General features: G+C 36.5%; 1 protein-coding gene across 9 annotated transcripts; it reads right to left on the bottom strand.

Annotated features, from left to right (window-relative positions):
* Positions 1–1,831: 1,831 nt before the first annotated feature.
* BRD9 (bromodomain containing 9) lies at positions 1,832–27,279 on the bottom strand. 9 transcript variants are annotated; one of them, XM_074870104.1, is made up of 18 exons: positions 27,157–27,279; positions 26,212–26,432; positions 24,581–24,713; positions 22,788–22,848; positions 21,730–21,874; positions 18,588–18,698; positions 17,633–17,745; positions 15,513–15,641; positions 14,541–14,673; positions 12,121–12,196; positions 10,253–10,348; positions 9,399–9,531; positions 8,544–8,655; positions 7,453–7,491; positions 6,914–6,985; positions 5,439–5,541; positions 3,575–3,742; positions 1,832–2,766 (listed from the first exon to the last, which is right to left on the bottom strand). In XM_074870104.1, exons 1-18 carry the CDS (start codon positions 27,227–27,229, stop codon positions 2,666–2,668), a joined length of 2,019 nt encoding a protein of 672 aa, XP_074726205.1. In that variant the 5' UTR covers positions 27,230–27,279; the 3' UTR covers positions 1,832–2,665. The 9 variants fall into 9 exon arrangements, with proteins under 9 accessions (XP_074726205.1, XP_074726226.1, XP_074726195.1 ...); XM_074870125.1 differs by having other exon boundaries at positions 15,513–15,602; positions 17,633–17,748; XM_074870094.1 differs by having other exon boundaries at positions 17,633–17,748.
* Positions 27,280–27,308: the final 29 nt, after the last annotated feature.

Here is a 27,308-nt window from a genome sequence, read left to right on the forward strand (position 1 = left end):
TGGACCTGATACTTCCACACCCCCAAGGAGTTCTTCCTCATTTGTAAGGCAGGGTCAGCTTTGGCTGCAGTGAACATGAGATGGTGGAGTTCAGGACGCTAAGAGGAGGTAGCAGGACAAAAAAGCAGGACCAACAGACCTGGATTTCAGGAGAATGGGCTTCTTCAGAGATCACCTTGGAAGAATCCCATGGAATATGGCCCTAGAGAAAAGGGAGGTCCAGAAGAGCTGGTTGATATTCAAGGATCATCTCCTCCAAGCTCAAGAATAGCCCATCCTGACAAGTACGAAATCAAGTAAAGGTAGCAGGAGGCCTGCATGGATGAGTAAAGAACTCCTGGCTGAACTCAGATAAAAAGGAAATGTACAGGAGGTGGCAACAGGGGCAGGTGACCCAGGAGGAGCATAGAGATGCTGGCTGATCATGAAGGGATGGGGTTAAGAAAGCCAGGGCCCAATGATAAAAAACTGTGAGGTGCTGAGTGACAGAACAGATGGATGTGCTGCCATTCAGAGGGACCTCACAGGCTGGAGAACTGGGCAGAGAGGAACCTCATGAAGTTCAACAAGAGGAAATGCAAAATCCTGCACCTGGACTGGTAGCCCACTGGCTGTAAAGCAGCTCTGCACAGAGGGGCGTTGGCATCCTTTGTGGACTACAAGCTGCCCATGAGCCAGCAATGAACCCTCCCATCGAAGGCGGCCATCCGTGTTCTGGGCTGCATACAGCATAGCTTTGCCAGAAGGTTGAGGGAGGTGATCCTTCATCTCTCGTCAGTACTGGTGAGACACATCTGGAGCGCTGTGTCCAGTTCTGGGCTCCCCAGTACAAGCGAGACATGGACTCACTGGAGCAATTCTAGCACAGGCCAACAAGGATGATGAGGGGATTGGAGCATCTCTCCTATGAGGAGAGGCTGAGAGAGCTGGGACTCTTCATCATGAAAGAGGCTCAGGAGTGATCTCATCAATGTGTACACATACCTGACAGGAGGGAGTTAAGAGGGAGACATTCTTCTCAGTAGTGCCTACGGACAGGACAAGAAATATTGGGAGTGCAGTTATCCTGACAACCATTTCACAAGGGCATGTTAACTGCAATATAACAAAACCAAGTCTACTAAGGTGAGCTGAACCTAGGTCCAAATTCATATTTTTCTCTTGCAGCTCTGAAAGCACGTCAAAGATAGCAAAAATTGCAACCTCTGCCCTTCAGCCTTCTGGAAAATGACAGCGGGGCCTTGGAATCAATTCCTCCCTTTTCATCTTGACTGTATGCTTTGTAGGCTTAAGAGCAGCTGCTGAGGAAGGATTTTATGTTAAAGGATACTATATTCAGAGGTATCTGGGGGGGGAGTGGGCAGTAAGGGTGTGAAGAAGAGCTTAAACACACAGAATTACACATTTGCACTTAGGAATACCTTCACTGTACACTCAAAAGTAATCAACCCCCCTCAATAACTCATGTGATGAGTATCTTGGCTCTATGACCTCTACCAGTTCTCCTGCCCATTCTAGCTGTGCCATCCCAACTTTTCTTGACCAACATGTGCACTCTGTAAAAAAGTAAATAAATAAAAAAAACCCCGAAGAGCTTACAGACTGATTAAAAACACACTTCATCATTTAAAGCTGCAATAGATAAATAGTACAGACTTCTGTGTTGGTTCCTAGAAATTCAGTTAATTTTCTTTACAGCTGTATGTGGCATGACGAAATTTATCTTTTGAAGCAGCACAAAATTTCAGAGCAAAACCCTCCAGTATTTTAGACTTAGTAATGTTAAGGTAGCAAATTATCTCCTGGCAAGAACAAGATATTTGCAAACATCAAAAGTCATTTTGTATTTTTATTAATATTTACAAAATATTGAAAATTCATAATTTGTCCAACTTACACAAATCAATGGTACAAAATGCCCCAGTTACATCAGTACTGAATTATAAAAGTTTTATTTTAAAATTACTGAAAAGCACACTTATCCAGTATTTTTTCCATCCAAGTAAATATACATATCAAATTAAAAAATATATTTTCTTTGTTTCAAGACACAAGGGATCACAAAAACATCCATCTTTTTTAGATCCAGGGTAGGATTTTTGTAGTGAGTGTTTTAATGCAAGTAACTCAAATTAAGTATTCTCTACAGTGATTAAAAAGAGATTTAAGAGTATGAGGAAGCAGAAACAACTTCTACAGATTAGGGTTAGGAGATGGGAAACATAATGATCACAATTCATGCAGTTCTGTCACTGCTGAAATAAAATATTCCTCCCTGAAGATGTTAAAGACCCGAACAGAACTGGTAGAGAATTCTAGTAGTAACATTTCATGACCACTGCCATGATACTGGGAAAGTTATTACTTTTTAGTTTCTATAAAATACAAGTTTTTCTAACACATTATTCGTTGTTTTTCAGTCAATATTCACACATCAGTAGACAGTGACCTCCCTCAACAAACAAATCAAGAGCAGGTTTCGGTACATTGCTAACAACATGATGTACTAAGTAGGTATTTTTCTTTTGTTTAATCCAGCATGTATGATAATATTATACAGGAATCCTCACAGAAAAGAGGAAAAAATTGAGGTTTCTGCCATGGACAAAAACTTTATAAAAACATAATACAATTAAAATATAAAATACATATAATACATGTCAGATTAGTTAGTAGTGGCATTTGAGGTTTCCGGAGACTGAAGAAATTCATAGGGATCGTGAACCATGTCTTGCTGTTCTCCAACACTCAGATGAGAAGGGCTTCCTGTAGAATATGAAAAAAAAAACCCACCAAACACTTTACAAGTACAGAAAAATAATGGAGAGATACTTATGTATATAAACAGCATGGTTATTCTACATGTTCCTTTCAGACTTTTAAAGCAAGACAGACATTTAAATGATATTTAAACAAGAGATTTTGAAAAAGAAATTACAAGATTCTTCAGTAATTTAAATCCTTTTTGAAAAAGCAGCCATTATTCTATTACTCTGTTGAAAAATTATACATAAAGTAATTGAGTTATCATCAAACCAACATCTCCTACCTTCTTAGAAATGACACCAAATTGTTAAGTGGTATGTTACCCTATCATCCTGTCTTATTGCTGAATTTTACAGTTGACAATGGAAGGCTATTGTAGAATCCCACCTGTTACTCGCTGTATACAACTATGTGGAAGTAAAATAAACGTTATATACTCCTTAGTATTTCTAAGAGCATAAAACACAAGTGCATATAAGGATTTGCCAGTCAGTGTCAATTTACTTCACAATTACTTCAATCATGCCAAATCAAAAAATAAGTAACTACAATTAGTGTCCTTAATTCTACAGGTCAAAAGCATGTCTTTAAGTTGCCTTTGCAATGCATACTTAAAAATTAAAACATGATCCTGTAGTCACTCAGCACATTGTTTTATCAGAGTAGTTTCATGCAAAGATTTATGTAAATTAAAATATTAATATTTTATAATTTTATAAATTTATAATTTTATAAATAATTTATAAAAAATTAACCAGTTTCAATTAGAGCAGAAGTACTGCAACTTCTGTGACACAGCTAACCTTACCAAGATGATGTTGGTCTCTTTCAGAGGTATTGGAGAGGGAACTCAAATTGGATGATGGCCGGGATCCCACTCTGTCAGCCTGAGCTTCGTGGAGGTCCTGCAGCAGCTTAGTTGTTTCATCCAGATGTAAATGGTTATCGTCATGATCGAGCTCCTTCTTCACTTTCCCTACGGGCCACCAGTTACCAACCAAAAACCATGATTAGTACATGCAGATTGACTCAGGAATTACCGAGTCACTGTAAAAAAATTCTAAAATAAATTATCACAAGTGTTGCCTATTTCACAAAAGACCTCAATCTTGCATTTTCCTTTGCACCTCTAAAAGGCAACAGCTGCAGATCTGTTCTCAGTTTCAAGAAACACATGTTGAAATGCAGTTGGCAATGCTGGAAGATGAAGGAGAGTGCCATGAGAAATGGCTGAAGCTGAACCGACTCTCAGTATTTAAACAGCTATAAGAGCTTAATTTGCCTTCCTCATCTGTTAAACTCCAGACATGAAATAGTGCATTTAGTATGTAGCAAAGGAGAGGAAGTCAGTGAAAAGATTAAATACCTAACTTAAAATATAGATAGAATGTTTATTATTAAAATATAAATAGATATTATTATTAAAATATAAAATAGAACATTTAATTTATGGATGTGAAGAATTCTACATCACAGCAGGTTTTAAGAACAGTATCTTCCCCAGCTACACTGATTTTATATTAAGCCAAATAAAATTGTGAAATTGGAAAGAACTGGAAGTATGTGCCAACACACACTGTTCTTTCATCTGAAGACTTAAAAAAATTTCCCTCAACTTTAAACAGGAAAATAAACTCTTTCCCTTCTCTTTGCGTTGTCTTCAATGCAGACCTTGCTAACTTTACAAGAATTACGGTAAGTAGTAATGCCATAAACTCTCTCTGGGAAGTAATCTAGAAGTATGATTTTTTTTACAGAAAGATCAAAGAAGAAAAATATAAGCAGCTTTCAGTGGAGCAAGAAATTCATGGTATGTCTAAACATTATCTATAAAACAGGTATTTATTAATTTTTTTTATTGAACTGCAATAAAATTAGTGTGTGACAGCATAATCAGAGCTTACAATTGCTTTTCAAAGAATACTGCATTTATGGGAGAAATTTGAAGATTTTTTTTTTGTTTCTTTAAGCTTTCAGTTACATTGGCTGTTTTATAATAGATAGTTTGGCATCTTTCACATTCTGAATTAAAAGTATCTTAAACCTTAGCAGTTGGGGTTTTTTGTGAAGACATTTTTGAAGACTTCTGACCAGCTCAACAGCCTGCAGAAACAGGAACATTATGTCTGGTAGTATTTAAAGAAGGATAACCTATCAAAGATGTGTATTTGAAACATCCCAGTACTTTTATACAACTGCCTATTTGAAGCTAAAGTCTTTCTTCCAACACCTGAAGTTTCTTTTGATTTTTGTTTTGGGACATTCCAAGTGGCAATATGACTGAGCTTCACATACTTACCTACTTCCCAAGTTATTTCAAAAGACAGCATATGAAGCAATAACATTTCTGAGCCAAAGCTCCACGCTGATTCTTAAAATTTATGTTACTATGAACACATAAAAACCAAGAGAGCTATCAAAATTGTCAGGTACAAATACTTTGGTTTCTTCAGTAGTACAGGAAAAGTTAGATTGGCTAAGCACATGGATGTCTCAAAGGAAAAACAGACCGAGGTTTCATTTATCTGGTACCATCCACAGACTTTTACCTATGTCAAATGTAGACTTACTACTACTTTTCGAACTTTGTTATTCTTAGCAAATCCAGCTGTTATTTTGCCTAAAGGGTACAACTAAATCATAATTGATGGCTTGTATATTTAATTACTTACCTAATGAACTTAACATAGAAATATCAAGAGATACATCTGAGTATGTTTTCATAGAGAGAAAGTCCAACTCAGAAGCATTACTGTCTCCAGCAGATTCTCCAACCTGTTAAAATACAAAAAACAGAAAGACTAGCAATAGTGACAAGCTGTCATAACTGTTTAATGCGAACGCATGAATCCATACTGTCGGTGTGCACCACAACACTTTGGAGCATCCATAACCATCTTGGCTAACCTGTAACTCACAAGCAGCTCAAACGTGGTCCCAGGACTGAGCAGTCATATGAATGGCAAGGGATCTCCAGGGTAGTCTAAATTTAATCTTTCATCTCATCATCCAGGACTGCTGAAACCAACATTAGCAAATCCTCTGGGACTCAATTACATACTCAACTCATCCCTGTGCTGTGGCAGAACCATGGCAAGGAGGAAGAATTACCAGTCGCCCCCATCATGAATCACTCTGGGATCCCTTTTTCCCCCCTCACCTTTTCAATGCAACACTGGATTTATTGAAATTTTTGGTATGTGACTAATAAAACCAGTAAGGTGGGCCTCCCTATACACAGTATCAGCTGGAGCCGGTCTCTCAAGTAGTTTTTCCTATACATTTGGATAACGAAATACAGCCTGCACTTACAACAATTTCATTTTTTCCATCCCTGCTGCAATCCTGCTATGTAATGGCAAAAAGTAAAGAGATCAAAGTAAAAATCATTACACTTCAACGCATTCCAACAGAATTCTCAGAGGTTGCCTATTCGAGCAGGAGGAATAAGACATGCAGGTAAATACACAACCAGGTATTATCTTTTAGAAATATAAAAATGAAACTTAGCGCTTTCATGCATTAACTTCACCAGACACCTTCTACAGAAATACAAACCTTTCCACAAAACATAAGATATATTTATAAAACCATAAATGTCATTAGTTGCCATAATGTAATCCATGTAATTTTTTATGTGAGGTGCCATGGAATGCAGTGCATCTCTTCTGTTGTCACAAATAATTTGCAAGGTAAAATCTGTACCACTTAAAGAAAGATTTGATTAGTAGCTGCGAAAGCGTAAGATGCGCATTATTTACCCCTACTTTCTAACATGTTTTCAATGGATGCGGTAAAACTGATATGTACTGTTTTTTTCCACTTTTACAGCACCTCAAACCTCAAATATTCATCAGCAGTATTCATCAATTATCTTTCAGATTCCTAAGTGGTCTTTCTGCCTCAGATTTAGTTATGCATGCCGAATTAAACTAGAAAATACAGAACAAGAAGACAGACAAAGCCACTAACTGAAACAGAGCGAGTGTCAAGAGAATCCACTTTAAGTACTGAAAGTTTATTCTAGATACTGTAATTTTAATCTCCTACCTCAGAGCATGTATATCCTTGCACTGAAACAAAATGAATGTCTCAAAATACTCCATTTTTTTTTGTTTTGTTTTTTTAAACACACAAACCATTTTACCATAATCTGTTTGGAAGAATCCGGACAGGTATTACGCAACTTGTGTTCTTCTTTTATGAGAACTGGCAAAACCTAAAGAACCAAATCATATTTTAGATTTTAGCACTTCACAGCTTAACACTTATTTTCTAAAAACACTCTTCAGTTCGTGTAATTTACTGGTTTACCATGAAGAGATCCTAGGCCACCACAGAACACTATCGTGTTTTGTGATGTTTGCATAGGTCCTTTACAAAAAAATAAAGACTAGCTCTTCTCTAATGGGTGACCATATACATTCGCATAAACAATTTAGAACTAATCAGGACAGCCTCTTAGGACAGCATCTTTAGGACCAACCTAATAGCCTCTTTATCATATACTCCACTTACCAAGGTTTTCTGTTATATAATACAGAACACACGCACACTAAATAAAATTAGGAATTTGAATGTTGGAAGCCCAGAGACCATCACTTTCTCTACTTTAAGTGCCAGGACACTTTTTCCAGTTAAAAGAAAAGAAAAAAAAAAAAAAGACTGAGTATCAGCATAACTTACTTTAACTTCATCCAGTGGTTTTACTGGGATGTTTCGCCTCTGGAAAGACACAATACTAAAAATTACTTTTATTCAATGTAAGAGAAAGACCTCTTTTGCACAATTTCAAGTATATTCAAACTTCACACACAAAATGGGGTTAGAGACAGATACCTTTCACATATCTGTAATGCAATTACAACGTAACAGTTACTGTTCTGTAATATTTTAGTATTACGCATTTTAACTAATCTTTGGGTCTCCCCACACTATTTCTTTGCCCATAAACTTCACATTCAAGTGTAGTATCTCAGTCATTACTTCAGTAACTTCTGATTCCAAATCTTTTAAGGCTGCACTTTCAGAGATATTCATTCTCACTCAAATGTAGCAGCACAAAATACTCACGCATAAAACACCATGGCACATCATCACTGAAACACATTTCATTGCACAAAATCTGTACATACCTGCATATATCACAATCAAACAGCATTTCTAAATGTAAGTAGCCACTGACCATTTGAAAGGTATTCAGAAATCCTCATTTGAAACAGTATTCATAAAACATGGTGGTAAAAAAGGCACATGTTTTATTTTACAGCTAAGTTCACTGAGTTGTATACACACGTTTCTAGATGTAGAATATTCAAAATACTGGTTTTGAACTTTTTGAACTTTTGAATTTTTTGCACTAATCCTTTACATTTCTTCCTGTCTCATATACAATCTTTTTCCAATAGGGTCTGGAAAAAAACACCCAGAAGATTCTGAAGAATCCTCTGTATTTTTCATTCTATTGTCTCCTTTTCTCCAAACATCACCCACCCTCTTCTACTTCTAAGTCTGCAGAGATGTAGCATAATCTCATTTCCACCGTGTCAGGGATCACAGAGTGGTTTGTGTTGGAAAGGACCTTAAAGATCATTTAGTTTCAACTCCCCTGCCAAGGGAAGGGACACCTTCCACTAGACCAGGTTGCTCAAAGCCCCGTCCAACCTGGCCTTGAACACTGCCAGGGAGGCGGCAGCCACAGCTTCTTTGGAATGGAACAGAAACAGTCCATTCATGTTATGATGAACTTGTGACATTTCTGCACATCAAGGACGCACCTGCTTTAGCTGATAAATAGTTTTGGAATGATCTCCACTAGTGATCTGGTCCAGAAGATTATCTACTATTTTCTTGCTGTAATTTCCAGCATCCTTCACAAATTCTTGTAAGCTAGTAGGAATGGAGATATAAGCATTACAGAAAATGTTTACTTTTGTAAAAAATATTTCAACTTATAATATGGTTTTCCCCAACTACACTGCATTACACCTACATTTTCATTTTCCTCGTTCTTTTACATTTTTATGCATTTTCAGAAAAGCAATTAAGGCCTTCTAGGTAGAATTTTCTTTTCTTTTTTTTTTTTTTTTTCCCCTCCACTTGAACTATCATTGGTAGCGGGTTAAAAAAAAAGAAAAAACCACAAAGAAAAAAGCTTGAGATTAATTCTCTCTCTCCAAGAATGACAATTTAAGGAAAAGTGGTATTTCCCTTTTCTAGTAGCTTTAACTGTTTTGAAACTCCTTGAAGTCACTGAAATCTATTACTTGCATATACAAACCTCCTTACTGCTGAGTTTAAAGCAAAATGCTAAATCTTTAGCCACATATAATATGCTGTGGTCAAAGACCCTAGTAACAAGATCCATAGCAGCCTTGCAAGGTAACTTAGAAGTGCAAATGGAAAAAAAAAAACACCAAACCCAAAATGAAACAACACAACAAAAAAACCCTCCACCCTCACCCTCTCCCAACCAGGATGAAAGCTAGTTTCACATTTTATAGTGAATTAATTTTTATAACAAGTTTTCGAAAAAATATCAGGGTTTGGAGGCTCCTAGTTAAAGTTTAGTCCGAATTGCTTTTCATAAAATTGCTATGAGAAGTTAGGCCTCCTAATAAGGAAACACCTACCTTAAGGCACACTGTATCCCAGTTTCATCACCATATGCCGAGTACAGGAGCTCCATTTCATCTGATTTCAAATCATGAAATATAGAGTTGTTTTGCATGGAAGGTGCTGTACTAGCACTTGTAAGAAAGGTTACTAAGCAGACAGAAGAAAAAGATCACTTAGGGGTGAGGAAAGAAAAAAAAAATATTAGTTTTCTGAAACAGATACAGGAAGTGCAGTGTGTTCTTCCCTCCAACTGAAATCAAGAGCAATATCTCAAAGACAATTCCAGGCTCTAGAGTTAGTACAATTATTTTAACCATATAAATAAATGTACTTACACTACTAGAAAATAAAGAACCAAGTCAGCCACCCCACTCTCACAAAAAAAGATTCATCACCCCGTTCCCTTTTATATTTCTGCTTTTTTTCATGTGTCTACTTCACTGTTGTTTGCCAGTGAGTTTCTGGAGAGCAAATTAGAAACTATTAAAAAAATCCACAGTTTGTGAAATCCTTGTCATATGATACAAAAGTGCAAATGACCAAAAGGTTTTTTTCTCAACTCTAAGCACAGTTGCTCAGGAAAACTTATCTCCTCCAGAGAAAAGGGAGTACCACTATTGGAAAGCTTCTAGTGTGGCTACAACACTAAGGTAAAACATTAATCCATAAACTCCTAATTAAGTTATGTTTAACAAGCAAAAAAGTCAATTTACTTAAAACTGCATTCTGCTGTAAATGGAATAATTACATATTATAAAAATAACCAAGTGAATTTTCATTTAGAGACAGGTATAATCTGAAATTATTTTATATCAAGAAATTGCTCAAATAATTAACACAAAGTTAAAACATGTTCTCTGGCATTTACCTTTATTTCTTCGTTCATCTTTAAAGCCCAGTGTAGTGAAGCCAGGTAATAATTTGCTTGACAATGAACTCAGATCCACTGGGTGAGTCTCTTCCTCTAATAATTTGGTTTAAAAGAAGATAATTTTTAGAAGAGCATTTCATGTTTAAACTTTTATTTATGCTAAATATTTAGACTTTTCTATTTTAAAAAGTTGAAGTTAACATAAAGGCTAAGTGTTTTTTAATCTGTACGTTTTTATTAAGAACGCGTAGTGTAATTCAGGTTCTCCATTTAAATTTCAAATACATGCTGTAAATACGTTTCCATCTCTTATTCACAAGATTTGTGGCTTACTTAGTTATTTCACTTTCAAAGTATACAGCAGTATCTGAAATTGTTCTATCAGCTAATTCATAAACATTCAAGATCCAGATACTATGAAGTGATAAAAGCCATTTCTTATGTTGATTAAGTGGTAGCTGTCTGTAGAAACACAGACACCATGTAAAGAACCTTATTAAGATAATTACCATTATGGCTATAGCAATACTTCTTTCTTCTAAAGTTCTGAGAATTGCTTAATTAAAATGGCTCAAATAATTTGGAATATGCTTTTAAACTCAAAAAATCCCAACAACATTTAGGACACTTCCAGTTATTTTAAATCTCTCTGGCTGTTATGGAATCTAATGGCAATTATGCTCAATTACTGAACAAGAGAAAGCAAGTTTATGCCTAGAACCTTATTAGGATTAAAAAAAAAGAACTACAACAAAAATTCAGATTATAGTATTAGCTGTAAATTCAATGTAACTAGTGTTAACTATACAAACAATCAAAAAAGATTCTGGAGCACAGAAATATCAGGAAGCAGTACAGTACTTTACAGCACACAGTGAAAGCTTGCTCTGCTCCCATTACCATCACTGTACAAATTTTCAATGGCATGATTTCAGAGCTATTAAATCACATTTTTTTTTTTTTTTTTTTTTTTCCAGAAATAAGTAAGGGCATGACAGCAGCCAAAATGCTCAATTTCACTGCAGAAGAATTTACTACCAAATGAAAAGGAATTTAGACAGTAACAGAATTACAGGCTTGTCCCTCCCAATGAAAAATCATCAGAAATGTGACTAATCAAAAGGGTTCATGCCTTCATCAATGCAACAATAGGTAAGCTGTGAATGAGTGTTCAAAAAGTACACAGAAGGAAGTGCTAAATCGACATGACATACAGGAGCATAGAGACTATGACATTTCATTCATTACAAACTTTCAAAACTTCTGCATTTTGAGCTCAAAACTAAAAGTGGAAAGCATAAGACATATAAACAACGTACTGCAGTAACACAAACAAAAACCCACAGAAAAGATCAAGGAACTGAAGAAAAACAATTAGCAAAACCTAATTAACTTAAAACTGAAATTTAGCTAATAATTTAAATTAGGAAATTAAAAAAGGTAAAAGATGATTCTGTATTTGCATCTGTGCATTGCACATTTACATAGGACTACAGCGCTTTCATTCACCTTTTGTCTATTAGATTTTAACACTACAGAGTACCTGGAGCAAAAGCCTGTCTTCCAAGTTCTCTGTAAAGTTATAGCAAAATATATGTGCTTAGAAATAGATATCCATTTTACCTTCTTACTGTTAGCATCAGTAAAACAGAGCATCTGAAGAGTGAAAATTGAAAGGCAAAAGAGAAACATCTTATATTGGAGATATTAAATATAGCTGTTGGGAAAAATGGTTTGGAGAGTAATTTTTTTTTTACAAAACTCATCTATATTACTACACAGGATCTGTACGTGCAATTAAGACTTCAAAATCTGCTAGAACACTCAAAATTAGAAACGTTTGCTTGAAAGATTATGGCATTTACCTTCTGCTTCTGGATCAGATGAATTTACTACACTAAATAATAAAGTTCCGTCTCCATTTTTTTTCAGATAACCAATCTGTAAATAGAACCACAAAGATATAGAAGCAATCATTCAAAACAGTCCAAACCAAAGGAGTTGCTTGCTTACAGAGAGAACTATAAAAAACATTTTTTGCTGTATTCATATTCTGCACTCTGGTATTCCCCTTTTTAATACAGAGAATCTTGGGTCACAACTATTTATCACTCCCTAGAATATGCTTCAGAAGAGAAGACTTAAGAGCAAAAGTTTGTATATCATATATACAACTCCTTATTCATCTTCCTAAATCAGATTTAAAGTTTGAATCCAAGACAAAGCCAATTCAATTACAATTAGTATGGAGCCAGGCTTTCTGACTGCCACAACTAGAATGCACTTTCTTCTTAGAAGCAAAACTGTCACTCCTATCCACAATCTACCTCGCTGTTTATTTTCAAATCTAGATTGAACTGCTTGTCTTCATCTCACTCACAACCTTCTCTAACTAGAAGTACTTTTATGAACACACTACCAAATTCTTCAAGAGGAAGAAGTGCTGTGACAGACCTATCAGAGCACACAAACACAATGCTAAGACGACAGAGATGTGAAAGACAACTGAACGCACTGGGGTCTCTAAAGACAGAGCCAGAACTAATGCAACAAACTAAACTGATGTCAGAAACTGTCTACACATGAATCCTGTAGAAAACACTGTAACTTCTCAGTAAAGATGGAAAATGAAAACTATGCTCTCCCTGAAGAAGTATTAGTAAATCCTTCCAAGTAAATTGCACAATAAATAGCTCCCCTTTGTTTATTTTTTTGCCTCCCTCTTAAAAAGTTTAAAACTCTCTCCACACTTAAGGCCAAAGCTACTGTTGGCATATAAGTAAGAGGTGACAAATGCTAGAAAGAGAATGAACAGGAACAATACCTTCAAGCGATGGCAAAAGTTAACAACAGCTGAACTCTAAGAAACATGTCAGCGTTACCTAGATTCAGTGGGATCTGCAGTGGGTTGTCTAGCTGATTAACAGCCTAGACAATTAAGAGCTGCACACCTAAAATAACTCTTTCCTGAACACTGCAAAACTGACTGCGTCAACATGAAAGGCCTTTTCAGTAAAGCTAGCAATTAGTAGAAGACTGGTATTGCTTCAAAGGGTTTTTAAAAAGCCACCCTTACTTTGGAGGTTTCAAATAGCCTTCTATCCTACCAAGTCTAATTATCCAAACAAATATGCTGAAGAAGCTAAACCTTTCTCCCATTGTTCTTTGAGGCTTTACTTCCTAATCCAGTTGAGCCTAAGGTGACTGCATAACAAGGGCCATTGACCAAGAAACAGACATTTAAGTTTGAAGACACAACTGTTACCACTAATGCTTCAAAGCAAATGCTTCTTCTGCAACAGTTGTTAAAAAAATAGGTGGAAAATGCAGGGTGCAGCAACATCCTGATTCTTTTTTCAAGTGCAGTGGTCACTAGAGTATGTGACAGAGTGAGACATGAGGACGAAGTATAATGGTGGTAATAAGACTCCAAATGATATGAGGGAAACAGAGTAAACGTATCTCAGCATAGGTCTGTAGCAAATGCTTGTAGCATTCACTCCAACCATAGCATGAGGTAATGAAGGAATCCATCATTACCACATAGCTAAGAAAAACAGAGCCCACAAACGGATCGTGGCTGAGAAAACTCCACTAACAGTATCACCAAGCTTTTCCTTCTAACCCTTTGGACAGCACAAAAACCAAACACATGGAACAGTATCAGAATCACATTCAAGATGATCAAACCTGTGGTTAGCACTGTCCAAAATTCCAACATGGACAAACTACTGCTATCTGCTTCGAGTTACTGAAGGACGTCTGCATTTTGTACTCACAAGGATGTGCTATAGCTGACAGCTACTACTTGTAGGTACCAAACTACAAGAGGTTCTGGTCTTCTCATTGAAGAGAGTAATTTAACACTTAAAAATTCCTGAATTCCTTAGGCTGGGTGGGAAAACCTAATAACCCTTCAACCTATACTTTTTCTGAGGTTGCAACAACAGGAAGAGTGTGATGCTATTTTAATCACTTTCAATGCTAAGGGCTGCAATTAAGGAAGTCAGATTCAAGACTGAGCAACATTTCACTGTTTTCTGCAAGTGAATTTCTGAAGATGTTCAACACATGATACACCTTGAGATCCATTTAGAACACCCTACAATGGGCTTCAGTGGGAACTAAATGATAGACAGCAGTCATACTGGTATTCTACACAGAGCACACATGCTAGATGGTACAGTCTCAGAAACCGTAATACTAAAGCCTGTTTCCTAAGATGAAACGAAACATTCAATAGTCAGACACAAAATGGAATTGTGAACTTTGTTGTGCAGTAGACCTTGCTGTTGGGTAGATATCGATTGATCCTATCCCGAGCTTCATCTGCTGCATGTTCCACTAGTGCCAGGACATGTTCTTCAGCAGTGCTATCTGTCAGGCTGCATGCATTTCCCTCAGGTTCAAATATGCAACTAAGAAAGAGAAGAGGACTAGCTGTAGAAATTAAAAGCTAAAACAAAACAAAGGTCTGAATTCTGAGTTTGCTAAATAGAACAATCAGTCCCACTCCTCTCCCAGTGTCTGTCTACTTCAGCATTTAAGTGGTATTATAATCATATTATGAAACTGAAGTTTTGCAGCAGAAGCTGAGAACTACCAAACTACTGAACTTCAAAAATTTGCTTCTGTACCTTCATGAAAATAAAGGAAATATTACAGAACAGAGATTGGGAGTAAAATTGCATTAATACAGGGTGAATGCTGTACGTGTCCTTAAGTCTCCCACATGCACAAATGTGCTATTTCACAAATTCCAAATAGAAAGATGCAGAAATTACATGAGGGAATGGAGACTCTGTAACTCTTAATCTGAGAAAAAAATAACAACAAAAACCACAGCAGGCTACATTTATGAGGATTATGTCATTTAGTTGCTTGTAAAAGTAGGACACTGCTCCCAGTCTAACAGGGAGTCCTTTAATTCCTATGTTTCTTAATATTGGCAATTAGTATTCCTAGTCAGAATCAATCACACCATTCCTTCTCATTGAAATTACAGAATTTAACATTTATCTTTCAGTAGATCCCTTTTCATCAAAACAGTGAAAAAATAACAAATAAGCATACCTAAGATGGAACAGGACATATCTTAGCTATTATATAAAAATCAGAGAAAGGTAGTATTATAAAGAGAAGTGTGAAGGTATCAGTAGGGTATGGCAGTCTTCATTACATTATATATTTAAAATAAACTTTGTACATCAAAATCTTTCAGGGCATTATATGGACATTAGACACTAGGGCCAAACACCTTAGGTACTGGGTAGAGCATCTCCTCACACCAAATCCATTTCTCTCTCCTGGGGTATCTTCTTCCATTTGCTTAGCTAAGAATTTCTCTCTGTATAGAGATTCAGATCCGATACACAAGAAAGTTTTGCTATTAAAGACAATAAAAAGATCACAGGATCATACTATTATGAGACACATGTGTTACACGATTTTTGTTTCATTGAAAGTTTAAGAAAGGGTGTACACAGCAGGAAACTCCTCAACAACTGGCACTTTCTATCACACTCTACAGAATACTTAATGGACAAGAATTTTGAGAGAATTTTCAGAAACTTGCAACATCCTGGACAAAATTTTCAAAAACTACTTAGATATTAGGATGTCCAAGTGATCAAGTTACTTGTTAAACTGCAGTATAGAGGTCTAAGCTGCTTTAACACTTTGCAAACATTGACTTCAGCTCTTTCTGTTTTTAACTGTGAAATATGAAGGCAAAAACATCTGCTATTGGATTCAATTCTCCCCCCAAAGCTCTTATTGTACATCAGAAATAATATCTATCCTACTGATGACAAAACATAAGGGTTTAAAAGGTCAAGTTAATTAAAAAAACCCAAAAACAATTCCAACTACTGAAGTTACATAAACATTAAAAAGAACGGGAAAGTAAATTTATACCACAACTGACTGCAAGGAAACTGGTATTAGGATAAAATTAAAGGTCAGTTATTTTTAACTATCTGAATTGCATGTTAAGGTAGATATTAAAGACAAAGCAGTACTACATTGCTTGGCAGTCTCGATTTCTTGCTCTGTTATCTACCTGTATTTGAAGATGAGCACACAAAAAGTGGCAAAGTACGAAGTTACTCCTGTAATGGAGTTTGCGTAAGAATTCATCAGAAGAGAAAAATCTATTCTTCTGAGCACCAAACCAAACCATCATATCTTTTAAAAAAAAAAAAACAACCAAACAAAACCCAAACCACCTCCCCCTCAATCAAGTCTTGTTTACATAAAGGTACTTTCAGTTAATTCCTATACACAATCCCTTAAACAAAGAACAAATTACACTTTGATAATTCTCCATGATACAGCAAAAGGTATGTTTCTGTATGCTGACACTGGAACAGTTCCAGCCAAAAAAATTACTCAGTTTAAAATTATTAAAACACGTGCCTGAAGTTCACTTTTAACAAAAATGAGAGAGCATGAACTTGAAATAACAAGTCACATTTCACTTTTTTTACTTTGGATGTTTAAGAAAGAAGCCTGCAGAACATATCTACACGATCAGATTATTTAAGGCATGACTAGTAATGCTCTCTTGCAGTTTGATTTTCATAAAATTCCCATTGATATAATGCTCTACAATTCAAATTCAACATCTATCCTAGGACGTCTATGTAAGAACACTGAACAACGTAATTTGCTTGTAAACCAGTTTCTGCTAAAATCTCTTCATAAAATAGAAAATAAAACCCTTTAATTTGACTAAAATTAGATTTTAGCCATAAAAACACAACTTTGTGACATGGGGTTGCCTACTATCTGGAAGACAGCTATCATGCTAACAATGTACTTTACGAAGAAGTTAGTAAGATTTCATTGGGAAGATGTTATAATCTGCTCCAGAAATAATCTCCTGTACCTCTATATCCTGCCAGATAGACTAAAGTTAAATAAAATCATTTACTGATCTGGGGCCACTTTGCCCTCCCAGAAAGATCCTGTTTAGACTTTGATATAGTCAATCATTTAGGGAAAAAAAAAAAAAAAAAGGACAAAATGTGAAAGGTATTTGCGGCTATGTTAAAAATGAAAGAACATTTCAAACCATCATGAGAAGAAACTAGTCATTATTTAAAACATATAAATAAGGATAAAATTATCTATATATACATTAACAGTAAATGTTTAAAAGAATATGCAGTCATTCTTTGAGTTGTTTGTTTCAAGTTGGGAATCCCTGGGTTATTAAACTAGTTCTATAAATAAACAAATAAACAGAATTGCCCATTTATCCTATGGACCACAAGGAGAAAGGCTGAAATGAGTTTTTTTTCCTCAATTCTTTGCTGCTGTCTAATATTATAAAAGCTGCAACAAACCAGTAAGCATGCCCATTAAAACCTTTACCTAATAACTTCTTTATTTTGCTTTTTGGATTTCTTGGTAGTCTCTGCTTGTACAGGAACAACTTCAGGGACAGGTTCCTCAACTGCTGTGTCTTCATCACCCAAAAGAGCTGCCTGCTGAGAAAAATCCATGTCCTGCATAAACGACATGCTGCGCTTCAAAGCTAACAGCCGTTCCTAGAATCAGAAAGGACAGAGCGGCAGGGACTTAACCTTTCCCTCATAGCCAAGATGCTATGATAATGGGATGGGATGGGAATGGCCATGGCCTTATTTTGTTCTTAATGCCTCGTTTCCAATGGCGATGCAACATGATTTGGTCATGGTAGCATGGCATCAGAATTTCTGCAGCCCAACTATCAAGAGAGAAACAAACAAAAAAAAAACTGCATATGCAAAGACAACTGCCTACTTTACATAAAACTTACCATAACTGCAACACATGCACGCACACACACACACACACAGAGCAGCCTCACCAAAATGACTTCATTTTACAAGCCAACAACTGTATTTAAATAGAGTAAAAACTGTGTTTGCACGCGCACCTCTGTGAAACCCCTGAAACCTCCCCTACACCCACCACCTTCAAAAAAGAAAAGCTTTCTTGTTTATGCAAAATAAAACTTAAATGAGATCTCATTTACAAAGTTTCAGCCAAAAGCAATGCTTTATAGTTAGGTTTTATATACGTGGATCTTAATTGCTTCCACTGATGCCACTGAAAGAAGCTCCTACAAACTTCAGTGGTGCAGATGAGGTTCAGAAATAAGGGTGTGGTTATAACAAGAATGCTATCAAGCCCTTAAATACGGCAGCACTAACAGGCACTGCTGTAATTAATCACAGATGGATGAAATAACATTTATCATTGTTATTAGTTATGTTCCTTCTAAGTATGACCAAAAAAAAAAACCCCAAAGAGTTTCTGCTTTTTGTTTTAATAGGTCTCTTACTTTGCTCATCATCTTAAAGCCTGTGTGCAGTATCTTCTTGGCTAGTTTGTAGTAAACAGTATCTGGTCTGTTGTAAGTCATTGCATTATCACACATCAGTTTAAAATCTGCCTGTAAAATACAAAACAAAAGAACAGTTAAAATTTTTAACTCCTTTGTTAAATGACTGGAAGATACCATTCCATCATAGCAGCTCTGTGAAGAACACAACAATATTTCAGCAGCAAGCTTATGAGTAAACGCAAGCCAAAATGTAACACAGAATTGCAAAGTTTCAAGCTTTTTGCTTCTTCAAGATGCTCAGATTTGTTTGGAATTGGCTTTTTTGTTATTAAAAAAAAACCCAAAAACATAAACTTATCCCTGAATGCCAAATGTAACATTCTCTCCTTACAAATGGACCAAACAGAAGACATGGAGAAACTGACAGAAGGACTGAGGCAACAAGTTAATTACTTTTTGGTGGTTTTCCCACCTCCTAAATCAGAGTAGACTTGAGAAATACAATGACATCAGGAAGACAGAATGTGTCATACATATAATTTTAATCTTAGTAATTTGACTTCTTCAGTTACTTGCACTAAAACAAAAGAAAAAAAAAAAACTTCAAAGCATAAGAAACAGCCTTCTAGATGCTCATCTCATGCAACAAAAGAACAGAACAGCCAAGCCTGATTTTGTCTTCTCTTTTGAATGGTTATGTGTCATATGTAATTTCAAGTAATTTGTACTGATGGAAGTTCCCAAAACAAAGGTGCAACACCCTCCACTGTAAATAGAACCCAAAAAAATTTGTTGCAGATTGCAAAAGCTTTTTCTAGAGTGTCTTTTTTCTAGTCACATTCTACTATTCTTAGAAAAAAGCATGGAAAGCATTATTGAAAAGCTCTATGAAACACTGATTTAAAAAGACATTATATGCCTCTGAAAATTTCTAAAGTTGGCAAAGCAATAACCAAGAATCATGCAGTAATCTTTCCAGGCAATTCACAAATTGGATCCTAACAAATTAAACTGGTGCCTGATTTAAGAATATATTTCTCTCTCTTAATAACTTCCCAGTATTTAAACAATGATTGTTCAAGCAATTCATTTATTCTGTAGCCACAAATGCGAATGTTTTTTGTGCATGAGTCCATTATATTTGATGATAACTTGACTATGTGCAGAAGTGTATGCAAACAGATTTGTACGCTTTTTGAAGTTAACGCATTGAGTTTACAGACCAGTGAACTGGGATTGGACACAGAAGTCTTTCTAAAGACTTTCTCTAGCACCCAACATTTACACAAAATAACTTTGCCCTACTGCAATCCTGATCAGATTCTGTAAAAACAAAAAATTATTTTAGTTCCTGTTTCCATACAGGGATGCTAAAGCAGTGCTCTCCGCTCTCCTAATCATCTGGTAGTTATCATCAAGCCCGTAATAAGCAAGTCGGTGAACAGAGTTACAACGGGTAGTCTGTGACTCTCTATAGCATTTAAGCCTTCTGCCTTCGCTTAATGAGACCATCACAAAAACAGAAATTGAGAAGGTGACATGGAGGAGCAAACTGTGAGCCAAGAAGCAGATAAAGAAGCCCATGTGAACCATACATCTAGCGATGGCCTTTGAAGTGCTGCAGAGAAGGACAGAGAAGAGTCTTTTGCTTGCCCAACTTTGAAGCAGACCCTTTTTTCGGCAGCAAAACTGATGAGTTTTGTGCAGCAATTTCCCTTCTTCTAAATTCAGAAAATGGTTCTTCCAGATTCTACTCTTAGATGGATTATTTATTGGCTTGTGACTAGCCTCAGCTAGTTGTAATAGGTATGTCAGAAACAAAAGATAACCCTTTGAGCAGGCCTTGTTTTAGAGGTCAAAAACCTATAAACTTCATTTCTGTATTACACAGAATTACAAAGGCATAAGCATAATTAGGTACACGCATACACCTAGAAAGGCAGTTCAATCTCTGTCACTAAGATGGACAGACTTCTAACAACCATTTACTGCTCCTCAGAGTATCAGCAGAAACCAAGTGCTTCAGAAAAGAATCTGTCAGTCTAAACAATACTGCAATTTTCATTTTTTGTAGGTTGCTGTCCCATGTTTCATTACTGCAATCTTGCCTGTAACTAAATAGAGCCACGGAGCTCCCATTCAAACTTCCTTTTTAAGCTGCCAAATAAGACAATCCAGCAAGCCAAAAGAATTTAGAGACCTGAAGGCATTGCTGATGGCAATGCTATTATAAATCCTTCTTTACTATTTTCTGTAAATGTCTACTTTTTTTGAAAAATAAAGCATACATGACAAAACAGAAAAATCTTTGTCAAAGCACCTATATGAAATACAAGCCATTCTCTGCTTACCTTGTTGACCTTTCAAAAGAAGAAGTTAACCCTGAGAAGCAAGCCAGTGCTCTCTGCCAAGTCTATTATATCAATACCACTCTAGAAAACAGTAATACTGAAGGCAGCTAATAGAACTTTATGAATCAGTTAAAGAAAACTCCTTTCTTTCCAGGAACTGGCAATACCGTGAAAAGATTTCTTACTGTACTGTCTGTAAAGCCACAGTGCATCCAATAAGGTATTACAGCAACAGCAATACACAAAATAGCTACAGCAAGTTGCCAATAAACCTGCCAATTTCCTGCAAAAACATCATTCCAAATGAAGTTACATGGAAAACAGGATAATTAAAGACAAAAAGTATGTAGTTGTTATTGAATTTTACACAGAATGTTTCAGTATATCCAGTTTTCTTGCAGACATGTTATGTCAAAATTGCCTTTTAATTAATTTAATCAGGTCTAGATTTAAAAAAAAAAAAAAAGAGAGCTCCAGGTTCTTCAACCACTTAAGTCTTTGTGATAGTCTTACTCATGTTTATGTCTAGCAGCATGAATTCCACAGAACTTTAGAGCATGTTCTTGGTTTCCACAGTAATTTCTAGTAGAATCTCACAAATGTACAGCTTCCACAGTAAAAAACAAAGCAAGAAACCCATTCTAACATATAGAATACACAAAATGCTCAGTTCTGAAAAAAAAATGCACATTAAAATAATTAATGTAAGAAAGACCCCTATAGTTAAAAAAAGAATCTGCCATTTCTTACTAAAGAGTTCTGAAATAACTAAATCTCTATCAATTCACCTTGAATTCAGTGACTGATTTGTATTCATTCGCTGCAATTTTTTCCTTCATTGTACCAAAATCCATGGGGTGCTTTATTATCATGGAATATCCAGGAGCGATGGCATCCGTGACTGGAAAAGCAAAAAACCCATGAGGATCTTTCCTAAAAATAAAAACAATACATTTAGATTTATATCAGCAAACAAAATGATCATTTTTTTAATACCACATTATTGGTATAAAAAGAATAGTACTACTTTAAAAAAAATAAACACTAAAAACACTCTTGTAAAACAGAAGCGTACTTGAAAAATTTCCTGATAGAGGAGAAAATTTTGATTACACATATGTAGACTTTTTTAAAAAGATTCAGCTAGTTCTGGAATTACTTCATTATTTCTTGTATGCTTTCCGTGTCTCTATTTACACTCCAAATGGGTCTTTTTGGCTTCACTGAGTAATAACCTCTACAACCCTCCTTGTTCATGAAGTCCTCTAAAAATAACTAGGTGTTTAATATTTTTACATTAGTTCCAAATTCAGCTTATTGTTATGTAATAAAAAAAAGAAAATGAAATATTTTGCTTGGGATACTTTTGGGTTTTATTTAAGAATATGAGGGTTAACAACTTATGGAAAACAATAAAATAAAAAGCCTCTTCAAATTAAGAGGATTATCAAGTGAGAAGGTATAAACTTGCTTTGGTATCTGACAGAGGACACAGGCTAAAACAAAATTTCAAGAGAATAGTTCAACCTTTTAAACTATTCAGATTCATAACTTTTTTAATTCCTAAACTAAGTCACTAATATTTAATAAATTCATAATGGAGTGTATCCTCTGTCCAAAACACTTCCCTGCCAAAAGCTAGAATTGCATAGTTGGCAATAATATTCCTCAACTAATATTTAAAAACTACCAGGTCTGACACGGTTGCAAAGGTTACCAAACATTTTACAGTCGGTCTTTAGGCACTTTTTTCAAACTGAAAACCAGGATGAGAAGTTGTAAAGTAACACATATAAATATGCATTAGACACCATCGACACAGCTGTAGACACAATACGCTTAATACCTTTGAAGCTGGCGAAGGAAGTGTTCTAGTAATTGCTGGATAGGTGTGCTCTCATTTTCAGCTGCAGTTTGAGACAGAAACACAGACAAGCACAATGAAACAGAATAAAGGTATATTTATTTATTTAAAAATACAAATACCAGAGAGAACATCTTAACTACAAATACAGCTTGTACCAATCTGAAGGCCAATGAGACATGGATTTCAAAGCAGAAGCACATCAGATTTCTAAGCACACAGTAACTACATCTTCTCCTTTACTACTTACTGAGCTTTAATTACATTAAGAACTAGTAGATAAATCAGATGTAACAGTAAGTCTAGTAGTTGTCTAGTAGTTGTAAGAAAATGTATTAGTAAGGTGAAAGTAAGGTGTTACATAGGAAAAGTGAAAATCCTCAAATACTGCATTTGGGAGATCCACACTCTCACAACATGTTATCTGTACTATTTTAATGGTTTCTGTACCATAATACCCATGCAATTAGCTTCTCTGAATATTTTCAATCAAGGAGTGTCGAATAGATGCAGATTTGCTGGCAAGAGGGGTACTGATTACAATTTCACTTCCTGTACCGATTAAACAAGAAACACTACACGTTAATTACCTGTTCCATGCACATACTTCAGACAGACTGTCTTTAATATGAAGTTTGAAAAACTAAAGAAGCAGCATGATGAAATCTAGAATTAAAATTCCAACTCTTCATCATAATAATGGAGAGACATTTCCCCTCTTCACCAGAACAGGTAAGAAAACTTATACCCTTTCGAACGACATTTTCCAAGTATATGAAAATAGATGCCTTGTCAATATAGACATCAGTTTTTAGTTTGTCAGCTTTTCAAGGTTCCAGGCTACCCAGAGACATAAAGCTTCGACCAGAAGATTTCAGTTACCCCTATTAGGTCACCTTGACAGTTGATGGACACCATTACTCAATTTAATCTGTAGTCATAATTAGAAAATTCCTCAATAAATTACTTGACCAGTCAACAGGCAGTGTTTCAAAGACAAGACTCAAAATATTACTAAAGACCCAAATTTTTGCCACTAAGTTCCATTTCCAGGCATATGTGTACTGAGATCACGATGTATATGAAGATTCTTCTAAGTAAAAGCTTCCACGGGATAATGTTGAGTTTTAACTATCAAGCAATGGCTACAGGTAGAGAAAGTGTGGCAAAATCTGAACGGGTTAAACATGCAAAAGTTACCACACACAACTGATAAGTGATGGTGATGAGAATTAAATATCGCGAAATGAAAACTGTGGGGACTATGGTCTTTAGACACATCCTTTCATAACTTATTGCCATACTTTTGATGAAAATAGAGATACTACAATTAAAACTCCACATAGATTATAGAAGACCATAACAACAGCTACACAGTCCCCACAAGATTTTTTTGCCTTGAACTGAGCAAAATTTAGTTTCAGACGTTCCGACCATTGTTCTGTAAATGCTGAGGAAATGCTAAGGAGAAGGAATAAGGGAACACTTTGCGTAGTAACACTTTCATACTAGCTTTATTCTACCAAGTAACAGGAGACAGAGACAGGTGTCCTTAGCAAGTTCAGTCACATGAAACCCAAGCCACTAAAATCCAAAGGGAGCAAGAGGAATACTGTTTTTTCAGGCAGCAAAAAGTTCTGAATGTTGGAAAAAATAAAGTCTCTAGATTTCAGCAAATCCTCATGAAAATTTTATACTTTGGTACCTTTGATAAAAGCTTTACTGTTCACGCTTTTAAAAACATCCAAGATGATTTAGTTTTTCACACTGCTCACCTGGCTGAGTTCTGCATGCTCTGACAGGACGATCTGGAGGAGGTTCAACCTCCACTTTTTTCCCAGGGTCAAAGTCATCAGTTTCTCCTTCAGTGTCACACTGTTCTTTCTCCCTTTTCCTCTTTTTCTCTTCCTAGCACAGGAGGAAGATGACAACTTTAGAAGAATGTATATAATCTATCATTAGTTACTGTATTTTTACTGAGCAGAATGTTAAACTCTGAAGCTATTTATATGTAAAACTGCATGATAATAAGCTACACCAGAGAGTAAAGGAAGTTAATTTGCTATTCAGTAAAGATCAGTCTGCAGCTCTGGTTTGATCAATGTGTTTTTGTTGTCTGGTGCATTGAACAGGAATCAATACAGTACATGGTAATATAGGAGGCCTACAAAAGAACCGTAAGGAATGCTCTGTAGCAATGGTGGCAATTAATGATCTCTTCCTGAGCTTCAAAGTAAAGGCATACCTGAGTCATTCCTATAATCTTACAGTCATTATTCAGGTGTGCACAGAAAAGCACATGTTCATTAATCTTGTTTAGACTACAGCTATGTTACTTATCTATCCCTTAGATTTAAAAAAAAAAAAAAACAAACAAAAAAAACCATCCCCTCATTTAGCAAAGGCAAAACAAATAATTTGATTTGACGCTGCGAGATCTTGTATTAAAGACAGTTGTTTTGCTGCATTTCAAGTCGCAGCCATACTCTTAACTGAAACATTGGAAATGTTTGTACAAAGAAAATTTTCCATTATCTGTATTCAAGAGCTTCTCAGTGATCCTACAAGATGTATCACTTTCAAGTAATACAAGCCTAACAAATAAACCAATTCAAAATGACAGATGTTAGCCATACACACATACAAAGTACTACTGAAAAGCTGTCATATGAGAATAGCAAAGCTACATGACAGAAGAGAATTAAAAAAGCAGAGGTCAGAAAATCATTAGTACCCAAAAGAAATACAATTAAAATGAAATTGTAAAGGTAACTACCATGAACACCTTCTTGATGTCAGTCCAACTCCTAAAGGTTCAGCACAGACAACCAAGGTGACCACACCATTTGCTACTAACAACGCCACAAAGCATGCAGGTCGTTCTCAACAAGAGCCAACAAGACTACTGTGCCACAGCACTCAACAGATCAGATTTCAGAAAACTCTTTTGAGTAAACATATCAATTTCAATGTCCAATAACTTGGTGTACCTCAGGAACACAAACGCAATCTAGATTTATTGGAAAAGCTGAAAATACCCTCCTCAAAGGGTAGCAAAACATGTTTCTGACCTGGCTGAAATACAAAACATCCAGCTTAAAAACAGAAGTATTCGTACCTACAGACAAAGCAAGTGGATAAGAAAAACAAGCAGTTACAAGAAACAAGCTTTTACTTTGTTCAAAAAGTCATCACAGGGATATCTCTTTAAATGGGAGAAATACACCAACACACACACACACAGAGGTTTTCCACATCTGTGAAGTGCTGTCTCCAAACAATAAGCTTCTTGCAACAGTGATTTAAAAAAAAAAAAAAAAAACGTTCTGGTACTCTGTGCTAGACTATATATCTAATAAGCAAGCATGAAGACTGGCATATTTGAATGTTAAAAATCACAGCTTACCTTCCTCTTTCTTCTTTCCTCATCATCTAGATGCTTTTCTTTATCCTTCTCAGACTTTTTTTTCTTTTTTTTCTTCTTTTCTTTATGTCGTTCTCGCTCATGATCTGATCTGTCATCATAGTAACTAGAATCATGCCCTGACCCAGAAAGTTCAGTCACTTCACTTCCTCCAACTTTAAGCACCAGCTTTAAAGGTTTTTCCAAAGGCTTATCCACATAATCTAAATTCAAAAAGTAAAACATTTCATAAATACACATGGAGGTGACAGCATACAACAATTACTGATGCTTCTTCTAAAGCTATACAAGAATTTGCTGCAGTTTGAAAATACATGCAATACATTTGGAGAGAAAAACAGTAGTCAAGACTAACAAATTCAAGTTAAGAAGCAGTTGTTCACCACACTTTACCATCAACGATTTTCCACAAACCTGTAATACGTAAGGAACTAACTCCTCGGCTTTCCCTGAAAACATCACAAGATCCTCGTCAGACTAAGGTGAAACGAAGTATCATTCAACCAGTGCAGTAACCGCGACCCGTTAACAGCCGTACGCACCGCGAAGAGGGTTGGGCTCACAACACACCGCCCCAGGGCCCGCTCCGCGCTCCCCGCTGCCCCCCCCCAGCCGCCTTCGGGCTGGCGCGGGAGCCTCCCACCTCCTTCACGGTACCGCCCGCTTCCCCTCGCCACCCCCCGCCGCGCAGGAGCCCCGCAACACGCCACTTGTCCCCTTCGTCCTGCCCCGCCGGCCCGGCCCCGGGTCCCCCCCCGGCAGCTCACGCGTTCAGAGCGGGGCCGCTCCCTCCAGGCGCTCCGCCGCGACCCAGCCCGCGGAGGGGTGCCGGGTCCTGGCGACAGTCGCGGCGCGGTGGAGGCGGAGGGTGGGGAAAAAGGGTAGATGCGTCCCCGAGTACAAAGACGGGTCCCTCCCGGTTCTTACCGCTGTATGCGGTGGCGGAGGCCGAGCGCCATTCCGCCTTCTCCGCCTTGTGCTTCTTGTGCTTCTTCCCCATGGCGGAGCCGGCCCCGGCAGCCGCGGCCTCCCCTCAGCCCCCTCCGGAAGCGCTCGGGGAGGGACGAATCCTTCCGCCT

Source organism: Strix uralensis, chromosome 1, assembly GCF_047716275.1.
Source record: "Strix uralensis isolate ZFMK-TIS-50842 chromosome 1, bStrUra1, whole genome shotgun sequence".
NCBI lineage: Eukaryota > Metazoa > Chordata > Aves > Strigiformes > Strigidae > Strix > Strix uralensis.

Excerpts from the sequence above, each read along its gene's own strand:
- BRD9 (XM_074870076.1), bottom strand. The coding sequence starts at position 27,229 with ATGGGGAAGAAGCACAAGAAGCACAAGGCGGAGAAGGCGGAATGGCGC. Across the intron at positions 18,699-21,729 it reads AATCAGTCACTGAATTCAAG|GCAGATTTTAAACTGATGTG; the intron begins GTGAATTGATAG and ends TGTATTTTACAG. Across the intron at positions 9,532-10,252 it reads AGATGAACGAAGAAATAAAG|TAACCTTTCTTACAAGTGCT; the intron begins GTAAATGCCAGA and ends CTGTCTGCTTAG.